Source organism: Egretta garzetta, unplaced genomic scaffold, assembly GCF_000687185.1.
Source record: "Egretta garzetta isolate BGI_Z169 unplaced genomic scaffold, ASM68718v1 scaffold4, whole genome shotgun sequence".
Classification (NCBI taxonomy): Eukaryota; Metazoa; Chordata; class Aves; order Pelecaniformes; family Ardeidae; genus Egretta; species Egretta garzetta.
The window spans coordinates 1,830,376-1,842,526 of NW_009259329.1; the positions used below are offsets into that span (position 1 = coordinate 1,830,376).

General features: G+C 39.4%; 1 protein-coding gene across 5 annotated transcripts in view; it reads right to left on the reverse strand.

The window, feature by feature from the left end:
- The window catches only part of LOC104124366 (epidermal growth factor receptor substrate 15-like 1), a 52,477-nt gene that overhangs the window by 34,223 nt on the left and 6,103 nt on the right, over positions 1-12,151 (reverse strand). For all 5 annotated transcript variants that reach the window (XM_035892304.1, XM_035892305.1, XM_035892308.1 and 2 more), the window contains 9 exons: positions 6,538-6,579; positions 6,222-6,311; positions 5,799-5,846; positions 5,016-5,111; positions 4,334-4,396; positions 3,276-3,401; positions 1,652-1,711; positions 1,080-1,316; positions 293-450 (listed from right to left, as the gene is read on the reverse strand). In XM_035892304.1, the coding sequence (XP_035748197.1) occupies positions 293-450; positions 1,080-1,316; positions 1,652-1,711; positions 3,276-3,401; positions 4,334-4,396; positions 5,016-5,111; positions 5,799-5,846; positions 6,222-6,311; positions 6,538-6,579 (920 nt within the window). The remainder of the gene's footprint in view (positions 1-292; positions 451-1,079; positions 1,317-1,651; positions 1,712-3,275; positions 3,402-4,333; positions 4,397-5,015; positions 5,112-5,798; positions 5,847-6,221; positions 6,312-6,537; positions 6,580-12,151) is intronic.

Genomic DNA, 12,151 nt, shown 5'->3' on the forward strand with positions numbered 1-12,151 from the left:
AGACGTATTTAACTGAACAGTGTTACTCTAAGAAAATACTTAGAGCACTTCAAAGAACAATCACAATTCACAGACTGATCTATACCTCCCTCCCAGAAAAGCAAAGTGAGTATTTATTTCTCCCTTGTTTTTCCACATAGCCCACATATTGCAGTACAGCAACAGGACAAGTAGAAGAGGTTGGGCTTTTTTTCTTGGGTTTTTTTTTAGCATTAGGATCATAATTCTGGCTGGGTAATCTGACTTCCCAGATCAGCAAGTTATAAAAATACAGCTACTAGGGAATTCTTACCATATATGTGCTAGGAGATTCTGAGACAGACCTGAATGCATAAAAATGTCCTTTACTTCTTGGCCACTCACAAAACCATCCATGTCTGTGTCTGTTTTTAAGAAGATTTCATCGTATCGCACTTTTTCAGATGTTGGTACCACCCAATTTACAGATGGCTGTAAAACAGAGTTTTATATTTCAAAAGCAGACAGTCTTTATCAAGCACTGAATATATATGACATTATTCAGAGTTGGATGTGCTGAACATCTTGTACAATCAAATCTGATCAGTAAATAGGTAGTTCCCCTTTTCCCATGAATGTTTTTGCTTAATACTTTTTATCTGAATTATAAATACTGATAAACAACAGTTGAAAAACATTCATTCTTTGGAAATACAAACCCAGCTAGGCACACTAAGTGCTCAGGCTAATAACACAGGAGCTTTAGAAGGGAGATTAATGATTTCTTTGGTACTAAAGCAGATACATGAATAAAGCCTTTTTATGGTTTCACTTCCTACGGAGAGTGAAAATTCCCCATAAGATTTGCTACCTCATGGTCACTCTGACTAAAATTCACCTGCTCTTCTTCCGTTCTTCCAAGTCTTACCATTCTCATGTCATTCTCTCCAAATCACCCACCAACAAACACATTTTCAGAGAAGTGCTCATTAGGCACAAATAAAAAAGCAGTTTTATTCTTTCCTGCAGTTAACTGACATGGAAAAGGTGGGTGAAAAAATGGTGGGTGGGTGAAAAAATGAGGGGGAAAAAAAAGAAGGAAAAAAAAAAAAGATTTGTACCTGCGCTTGTTTGATGGTGTGCTTGGGAGACAAGCTCCCTGTGCTGTTCAGACTGTTGACGCTACCATGAGATGGGGTAGAACGGAGGCTATCTTTTGGTGGTGGACTCGCAGGGAGAACAGGAACTGCACCAGGAAAGACAGGCGTCTTCTTTCTTTTAGAAGGTGGTATGAGAGAAGGGGGTAATAGTGAAGGAACTGGCTCTTTCTCAAGAGCTCTATAAACCAAATGCATTGCCTGCAAAGGCAAAAACGTCAGATAATATTAACAATTAGAAGACAAAGCAACAAGATTTTCCAGTCGCAGTCATTTACATATTAGTAAAATGAAGACAGTAAAGTTAGAGATGTAAGCCAGAGCAGATAATTTTGAATGTAATTCCAAAAGTTTAATCTGGATGACACAGACAAGAGTCAGTAGATGGATTTGAGAAAGATAATTTAATAGTTCCATGTGAACAATTTAGATTAGAACAATCGACCATAGCAGAGAAAGCCGCAAAGCTCTTGAGAAAATACTGAGCAATTCGGTCTAGCAGGCACACTGTGAATTGAGAATTTAAAGCCACCTACCACAGCAAATTCATCCTTGTCCAGGTGACCATCTTTATCAATATCACTGAGATCCCAGACCTACAGCAATTATGGTAAAAACAAGGATTTAGAAAACAAGTTACATTTTGTGCTTTTGATGTTAATCATCATCATATTAAGCATGCTCTCTAAAGACATCCCAATAGATTTTTGTGAACATCACATTGGTTTTATTAGACCCAGCTAAACAGTCTCTGATGAAACAGACTGGATTAGAGTTTTCTGGCAACATGAATCAACGCTGGCTCTAACAAATTCTGGATGAACCACAGGCAAGTTTTTCATCTTTCTATGTTGCAACTGAGGAGTCATCAAGCTGACTAAAAACATCCAGAGCTGGCTTTCAGAGTTGTCCAGAGGGTGTGGGTTAGCTGATTGTCCAAATTTGTCTCTCTCATAAGAAAGTTAAAATATTTTAGAAAAGTCAGTACATTTCTAATTTGCAGTCCATTCCAAAATGTCTAGTTTTAATTTTTAGTCAAAAAAATATGTCCACCCCCCAGAATTTCTATAGGAGAGAATTTAAGCATCCATCAACTTTAGTTCATTATTAGGTCAAGTACAGTCAAAGAAACTTGCAGGAGATTTAGAAGGACACAAAACTTTGTGTACTTTAATGCTCAGCCATCAGCTAATGCTGTTTAGTCATCAGTGTAACCTGGAGACAGTATAGCAGAGTGGACAGAACACACAATGATCTAAACTCTGCTTTAATAAAGCTTTATCACTGGATCCCGGTACAAATTTAAGCTGGTTGGTTTATCTCCTTTGCCCATTTCCTCAGTCACCTATCTTGTCCGCAAACTCTTCTGGAACAGGAAAAAGCTTCCTGCATTTCTATTGTGACAATAACAAGATAAACCCCAAAGCCTTTCAAGACTGAGTACTTCACAATATTCAAGTACGGAATTAAAACAAGTCATACTTAGATTTTTGTAGCTAACACAGATAGAGGCAGTTCTTCCTGAAGAGATGAAAGTATATAACACAGATACAGCTCTTACATAGAATGTATTCATTCTCAGTCATATCAATATGCAAAACATTAAAGAATACACATTTTAAATGTAAGTAGAAAAATACTTCAAGGTTTGCTTCTCTTGTGAATACCCAACGGACGCACTAACCTCAGATCTCAACAGTATTTATAAATATACATGAAAAAAATACTTGACAATTTGACAGCTACAATAAACTAGGATGTTTTAAAGTGTTCTCTTCTAGAAACAGTGGATAGATTTAATGATGTCTAATAACTTGTATTTGGAAAAATGACAAAACAATGGAATATAACGTTATAAAAGCTATTATGGTTTAGGAGAGCTTTTTCTTGTTTTTAAACAACCAAAATCAAAATTTCCAGCTCTTAAAATGAATAAAGATATAATGAAGCCAATCTACTCTAGGGCCCAAATGACTACTATTTTTCTTCTTTCTAAGTGGAAGACTTCAGAGCCCACTTAATGTTCCTGCTATATAGCATGCACTTGATGTAAAATCTCAGCCAAAACCTGATCTATGTTGATAAGTTACATTTAAATATTTAACATTGCAACTACAAGAAGCTAAATAGAGAATAGCTAGATCTAAACAGCATACTTACCCTTCCTAGGATATCAAGAGGTAGCTTTGAATTCATCAGTACTGGTTTTACTTTGTCTCCTGAAAGTAAACCATTTACTGGCAAAAGGCTTTCAAAAATACCATCAAACTTTGCTTTTTCTTCCACCTAGTTGGTAAGAAATAGCCTGAATAAGTAAAAAAGTGTGCCTGTGTGAGTGTTGAAAATGAGATCTTGCAAGAAATTAAGACTGGTCAGTAATGTATTCATTCTAAATTTCCAAGCTTTCTTGCAAGTGCCACAATGCTGTGTTTAAACGTAAACCCCATGGAGCTAGACTTAGGAGCTTAATTTCAAAGCTAAGCTTATGGTAGCTAAGAGATTTTAACATGCAGCATACAAGATGTGTTTCTGTAGTGTTCTAACAGGAGAATGCATTCTTTTTAAGACACTGCTGACGAGATTTTAAACAAACTTTGACAGACTCTGTAGAACTAAAAACTATTATTTTTTCCAAATAATTTGCTTCCCACTTCAAAGTACAACATGCAAGTACCAGAAAAAAAAAAAAAAAAATCAGCATTAGAATGTATTTTATTGAATTTCTGCCTTTTGGAAAATGTTTGCATTTGAAAATCAACTAAGTACAAATATTCCTGTGTATGTATCAAAAGTTACTTTTTTCCAATGATATATATTGTGTGTATCACTGAATACTAATTAGAACATATGAACTCAAGCATTAAATTAATACTTCAGGATGGATTTGGTGAAATGCTTTGCTGTTCACAGTGTGGTTCCTTTATACAAACATGAAAGTGCCTACCATTAGGATTCTGGAAGAAACCCAGGCAGAAGATTAAAATTCATTGTGTCTTAAAAACATCACACCAGGGGTTGTCAAAGGCTTGTTTAATACTTATTTCAAATCTAAAGCTACGGCTCAATATTCTCTATTGTGCACAAGTCTGGCATCAGAAAGGGAGGACTTTTGAAATGGGAAATATATTTGATACAAAATTCTCTCACTGTGAAAATTACAGACAAGGAAAATATTTACTTTTAAAGAATGGATGGAATGTGTTGTCTTTTACACTTACCCTAACAGCCCAGTGAGTCTCTGTTGAAGGTGGTGTGATCAGCAAAGGACTGCTAGTGTCATGCTAAAATTAAAGAATTTTTTAATGTGTGCATATATATATATATATATAAAAAAAAAAACCACCCCCCACACTCTTCCATCTCTAATCCTTACTAATTCCTTTAAGAGATGGTTATAGACATGAAGCTTAACTACACTGAAAAAAAAAGAAAAAAGCTGCACATGTACCCAAATAAAAAAAGTCACACTGATTCATACTATCACAGTACTTTGATAAGGACATTAGGTACCCAAACACAAAACTAAGACAAGGTAAAGGAGGTTCCACAGCAGCTACTGCAGGCAAAGCTGCAGTCATGCCCTTTACTACAGGCTCCTGTTGACCTAGCCCCAAAAGAATCTTTTTTTCCTTTTCTTTTTTTCATAAATTTTAGCCATATCAGCCTTCTGCACAAGCTGACCGTAGTTAAACTTGCATCAGTTTTGCAGTCTGGGAAGGGGCTGGTACATATTACTCAGGAAGACAGGATTATGGCAGCCACGACTGCAGTCGTCTAAGGGAACAGCAGCCTGAAGTCTCAGAACCATGACATTTATGAAACAGAACGTTATTCCAGCGTTCCAACCGAAGCCTTAGCTCTCATATAACACATACATACATTTAGGTATATATTACTTACAAATTTAGGAGGTGGCACAGTCAAGTTCAGACTGCTCAGGTTAACATCATGGCCGTTCTGTGCACATGCTACAAGGCGTAACGCGACATAGAAACCCTACAAACAATAGTGTTTTCTATTAAAAAAAGCAGTCTATATCACTGTCTCCAATAACGCATTTACGATTTCTACTAATACTGTATATGTGCAGCTCAGTAAAGTATGGGAACGTGAGATGTACAGCCCCATCAGTTACCTGCAGAACGACAACTACCCCACTGCTTTTAAAGATGATTCAGGAAAAACTTTACAATAACATGGAACAAAGAGAAGTAAACTTCACAGGTAGACTCTGCTATAATTAAGTAAATTTCAACAATTTTTCTTAAAAGTTAACATTTAAAAAAAATTCTCTGTATCGCCAAGTAACTTGATATTTGATATTCCAAGCCATTTTTAGTAATGCTAGTTATATTTCTTCATGCAAGAAAGACTTCTAACTAAATCTTAAAATTACAGTTTGTATTTGCTAAAGACTCAATGACTATGTATCTATATATCATGGTACACTGATTATTTACGAAACAACAGAGGGATAGAAAATTAGATCCAAACTTCTCCAGAAGCCTTACTGAGTAATATACTTGGATATGAGAAGTTCTAGGAAAAAAGGCTTGTCGTGTAACTACTAAAAAAAAAAAAACCCCAAACCTAAGGATAACTACTAGGGATATCAGGGTTTTCTTGAAACAAGGCTCATCTGTGGAAGGTAACATAAGAGGTAAACAGGCGCATTTTATTTACCTGTTTATCCAAGTATCCTTTACCCTCCGGGTCAGCCAAATCCCATATCTGTGTAGATACAAAATAAAAGCCATGGTGATTTAAAAAATAAACAACAACAACAAAAAACATTAACTCAGCTCAACAGTTCATATTCTATGCCTTCTTGAACTGTTTGTTGCGGCTTTCAAGTTATGACATACAACTTTATTTAACTCTCAAGTTAACAACAAAAATGTTACACAAAAGACAATTTTTCCTTTTAGATTTCCATGAAACAGAACAATACCCTGGAGCTATTACCAATCTGTGGTTAACCTACCCTTCAAAGGATCTGATTTGCATTCCACCGAATTCCTTTTTGCAACCCCCTTCTGCTTAATGTTAGCTGCACTTAAGTACATGTACAGATAATTACTGCATTAGCTAACTCCTTCAACTTACTTTTCCAAGGATAATATCAGAAAGACCGGATTTTTTAAGAAACAGCGCAGCTTCACTTGCCCCAACTCTCCCCGTATATGTCGGATCTACCTGAAAGATAAAAATTCACATTCAATTGAAGCATGTCTGTCATGAAAGTAGAGACAAGAAATGAAACACCTCTTATCTCTAGGTCAAAAGGAGTTATACAAGCGTGCATTACCACTCAGCAGAGAGAATTTACAGAAGGTTAGCACTGCAAAGAGGAAAGGAAAGAGGGAAATCTTAGGGAAGAGGAAATTGCGCTTTATTTTTATTTTTTTTAAAAAGAACCTACCTGTTTGTAGTAAGTTTCATATAATGGATTCCCAGTAGAAAACTGAAAAACAAGAGAGACGTTAAGAAAATAAAGAAAGAACTGCAATCACAGATAGCCCACCTTTAGGGACTGACAGAAACAAAAGCCTGTAGGACTTTGTGTGTTAGTTCTATCAAAAACATAAGACAGTACATTACTTTGCTGTGTTCCAAACTGGATGCTTGAAACTGAAGTGTGGATAACAGAGATCCCCCAAAACTTGCAGCCAACAGACTACTGTCACCTCTTAAGCCTTCTTATTCACCAGCATTCATACTTAGTGTACACTGACTTTTAATTAACAACACTATATTGTAATAAAGTTTTGTAGCACAGCTTTGAACTATTTGCCAAGGTATTTCAGGTCACAGTTTGAGAACTACTGATATCAAAGGCAGAGTTTTCAACATAAAACTGACTTGGCTACCTCCTGCACTGTATATATACTTGCAGAATGTTTCCAGCAGACAATTATATACACACACCAGAGCAAAACATGCCTGTGTATGTGTTTTCAGAGCTAGGATCTTAAGTTGAACCAGAGTAAAAGAAAAAAATAAATAGAACGAATGGTTAACTAACAAATGTCACAATTCCCCAACAGTGTTGTTTGAGGATTTCCACTTGGTGTTATCACTGCATTATACAAAAGCAGCAGGCACAAAGGTAGGCCCTGCCTTTTTGGAATACTAAACAAGCAGATTCCTCTTCCCTTTTGCTGACATTCCAAGCAAATGGGAACTGAAATGCCAGAAGAGGTAGAAGCCCCAACACCCATCTTACAGAATCATTTGGTTGGAAAAGACCTTTAAGATCATCGAGTCCAACCATACCTGTCCACTACTATACCACTTCCCCCGAAGCACCTCATCTACCCGTCTTTTAAATCCCTCCAGGGATGGGGACTTGACCCCTTCCCTGGGCAGCCCGTCCCAGTGCCTGATAACTGTTTCAATGGAGAAATGTTTCCTAATTTCTAATCTAAGCCCTCCCCTGGTACAACCTGAGGCCATTTCCTCTCGTCCTATCACTTGTTACTCAGGAGCAGATCCTTCGGGGAGGGAGGGGCCCAACCCTGACCCCAGCAGTCGAGGGGTGGCCCCACCAGTGCCCAGCACAGGGGCACAGTCCCTGCCCTGCTCCTGCTGGCCACACCACTCCTGATACAAGCCAGGATGCTGTTGGGCCTCTTGGCCACCCATGTACACTGCTGGCTCCTATTCAGCCGGCTGTCAACCAGTACCCCCAGATCCCTCTCTGCCAAGCAGCTTTCCAGCCACTCTTCCCCAAGCCTGTAGAGATGCATGGGGCTGTTGTGACCCAAGTGCAGGACCTGGCCCTTGGCCTTGTTGAACCTCACAGTCAGCTGCAGCACATTGACCCAGCTTGTCCAGGTCCCTCTGCAGAGCCTTCCTACCCTCCAGCAGATCAACACTTCCCCTCAGCTCATTGTTATCTGCAAACTTGCTGAGGGTGCACTCAATCCCCTCATTCAGGTCATTGATAAAGATGTTGAACAGAACTGGCCCCAACACGGAGCCCTGGGGAACACCACTTGTTGACCGCAAGCAAATCTTTTCAGTTGCCTCCTATGACTGCCACACAAGGTCTAGCCACATGGAGCTTATACCTCCACACCATCCTTCCAGCCTCAATGCCAAGAGGAAAAAAAATTACAATCCAGTCTCAAACAAGGCACTTCTTTGAGCAGTCAAAGGCCTTAGAAAACAAGCAACAAACCAACCCAATAAACACAGCTCTAATGACTGAGATGCAGAGATGTCAAAACATCCCAAAGCTGGCTTAGGACAACCGCTCTCCACCTACAGGACACAAGCGAGACATCTGACGAGTGATTATTTTGTACTAAGTCCGATCACTGGTATGTCACCTCCCAAACGCTACCTTCTTCCTTGTCATCCACATAGATTTCCGGATGTTCTGCCTACACTGAGGGGAAGGGAGACAGAAATATGATGAAAGAAAAGACTGACAAAGAGCATGAAATTTCATTTTACAAAAAGAGAATCTTCCTTTAAGTTTACAATAAATATGCCAAATCTTAATTTAAGGAAATATCCAAAATAACTAAACCCTATTAATCAAAAGCAAGCAAACACTGAGCTCTTTCAAGATCAACTGTTCTACTTGGCTAGAGAGATCATGCATTTTCAGAAGAGCTTCCTAAACATCTTAAATGTACTTCACTTATATCCATCAACAAAATAAGCCACTGCATTCTCCACCAGTACACTCTAGAAGCTCTTGCTCTTCCAGAAGCTGGACAGGAATTCAGAAGAAAGCTGTGATCGTAACTCATAGATCTGACTCATCTTTTTGCCGGCTTGGAAATCATCAGCATAGGTAAGCACTGTGTTCCTGTCCAAAGTAGGAAACACATCATTGAGGGAAAAGGTGGAAGTAGGAAACTGTCCAACTCTGAGTAAAATCTAGTATGTTTTAGCCAACTATCACCCAACTACACACCTCTCGTTTATGAGAGGGCTCAGAGAAGCTAGCTTAAGGCCATCTACAAACTGCTCTAATTTGGCGAGTATCTTGGCGCACGCAGAGCCTGGGTTCGTACCAAGATACAGAGCAAACTGCTCCAGCAGCAGTACTGAATGACCTCATCCCATCACCAGACATTCTTGTCATCTTCATTTGATATTGTCAGCTGTGACATACAGCTGACTTACCTGACAGAGGTGGCAGGAATCCAGGGTGATGTGCTTAAATGTTGTCAAGTTTCTCCTACAGCAGTATATTCATCCAAGTACTGCTGGAAAGCACTTCATCACTCGAGACTCTACTTGCAGAATTTTACAAAGATTAAGCCTCTCTGACCGAATTACCTAAATGACTGCATCTCTGTGATGAAGCAGACCAGACAAAACGGGTTCAAGTGATAAAAATAGCATAGCTGCCTATCTACCCGTGACCACACGTGACTACATTGCTATCATTCAGGATGATTCTGTAATTTGATGACATCTGCTGATGAAGAACCTATACAAGGCGGTGTCAACATTTTGAAGAGTTTGCAGTTGATGAGTGGTCAACGGATATAACCCATCATACAGTAGTTCAGTATGACTTGAATTTAACAACCCTCTGGTTTCTATGCCTACTCCACATTCCCCAAAACATCACCTATGATCGATGCTTTACACCATCTCCCAAACAGACAGTTCAGAACCCCAGTGCTTTGTTTGATCTCTAAGTTGGTTTTGTGTACAAATTTGAAGTTCAAGTCTTGAACTTGCACTCTCACAGCAGATCTGCTACGCTGCATCTGTGGTATGCAGTACCTGCACATGGCTATGTCTCCATGTCCCTTAATACAGGCCTGGGAAAAAGGCAGGGGTAAGCTGCTGCCACCAGAACAATTAATAAAGCCAGTTCCTAGCAGCCCTCTTTCCTGAGGTCATCTCAGGGCCATGAAGAACTCCAGATCAGGTGAATTATTTTCCTTAGTGTCCTCATTTCACAATTTTCTTTCAGCCACTCTTGTCACATCACATGATGGATGAAAATAGGTACCATGAAAGGGGAAAAAACAAGGTGTCCCACAAAGATGAGAGCCCAAAGAAGCTTGCTGCTGCCCCAGAAAGATTACCTTTGCCCTGACTCTACTTGCCGAGTATCCCGAGTTGCCTCAGAAGACTGAGCTACAAAACAACCTGTGCTGTCCCAATCTCTCTCACATAACTCTCCATAACCTCCAGAGGCTGTAGGTTGAACACGTCTGGCACAATAGAAAGACCGCTGATAAGGTGATCAAATATTCAAGAAAAGTTAGCAAAGAGAAATCAAATCCAGTTTCAGTTGTTTAACTCCAAGAACTGATTTTACAAGCTTGCTCTTCAACTGTTTTTATGCATGGCCAGTTGAAACAAAGACAGCTAAAACCTGTTAAGTAGTTTGCATACTGTTAGACATCTAAATTCTCTTTCGTAACAACATCATAAAAATGGAACTACTTAGAACAATAGAACCGTAATAAAATTCATTTATAAGAACAAATATCATGAAACACTTTCACATGCTTGAATTGCCCATATTGTTTATAGCTCCTAATATGTTGATAGCAATCTTATTTTATGTCTTTCTACATGAACATGCTTCAACATTACAGCACATGTAACCTCTCCTATCCTTTTAGTACCATTTCTGGCATTTATTAGAGCTAGCACACATCTCTGTAGCAATCGTGAAATTGAGGCTCTTAAAAGAGGAACTTTATTAATTTCCAGGAAAATTGTTTACTGCTCTGATTACAGCTCGATTACTCTTGACAGTTCAATATCAAAAAAGAAGTTTTACAACTAGAATGCTTCCACTGAATTAGATGGAAAGTAATATATCGAGATAACCGATACATTCACACAACGCGGCCCTTTTCCCCTCAAGATAACGTGTTATACAAAAGAAAATACCATTAAATTAGAATTTAAACAACACAGAAGCAGGATTTCTACTCTAATAAATATTTGGTACATTTTTACCAACATACTAGACAAGTTCCACAACAACAAACTCTTTCAAGTCCAGAGTTTATTTTACATATGTACTCTGCACCACATTACTTCACTTGAAAACTTTTGGTAAGAGTTTGTATGTGCATGGATGGTTTTGGCTATTTCTGAACATGTTCAGTTCACTTAATTAAACAGATGCTAATCAGGGCTCCTACTGCTATCCAGAAGCTAAAAAGCAGTTTGCTCTCTTAGTAAGATGCACAGCAAACCACATATTACCCAAGCATCACATAAATCCATTGAAAGATAAATTTTTCAGAGTATCACAAATAAAAGTCTGCTATTAAAAGGAAATCAATATATTTAAACAATTTGAACAACCCAGAATTCCTGACTGGCCTAGCCACTGTGTAGAAAATAATTTTAATTTTAAGGCATTGGGGGTGGGGGGGGTGTGGAGCAGCGTTGCTTTTGTTTTAAAGGAAACAAGCAAACTGACTATCTTCACTGGAGCACGGGAAAGAACAAACAGTGATCACGCTGTTCAGGTTTAAATTATTTGGGTGAGAAATTAATGAAGAAACTTGCCACAACGATAACAACAAAAATCTACTGGAGGATCCCAAACATTAAACCAGAGCTTGAAGCACTGCCTCTGCCAGAGGCACGCTACCCTCCTTGTGCGAGACAAGCTCCAAGGTTCAGGGTCTTCTACTCCCCTGCAGAAGCCCCATTCTCCCGCTGATGGGTGAAACCCTCCCTTTCATTCCGACGTACTGAGTCCTTCAGTGGTGTACCCGCGCCCACGGCTACGCTACTCACGCACCTCCCAAATATTAAGCACAGTCATGACACCCCAACAGCTAAAGGCGGCGTTAACCCCGTGTTACAAATAGGAAAACAGGGTGACGTGCCCCAAGTCAGGGTCCCGAGCAGAGAAGCCCCAGCCCTCCTGCAGCCCAGCCCTGCCCCTCAGACCACCGGACCGCAGGAATCCCCGCAGCTCGAAGCCGGCTCGGGGTGTGGGGTGTGGGTGGGTGTGCGGGGGGTGTGGGGGGGTGTGTGTGGGGGTGTGTGTGTGTGGGGTGGGTGAGAAGCATTCACACAGCCTC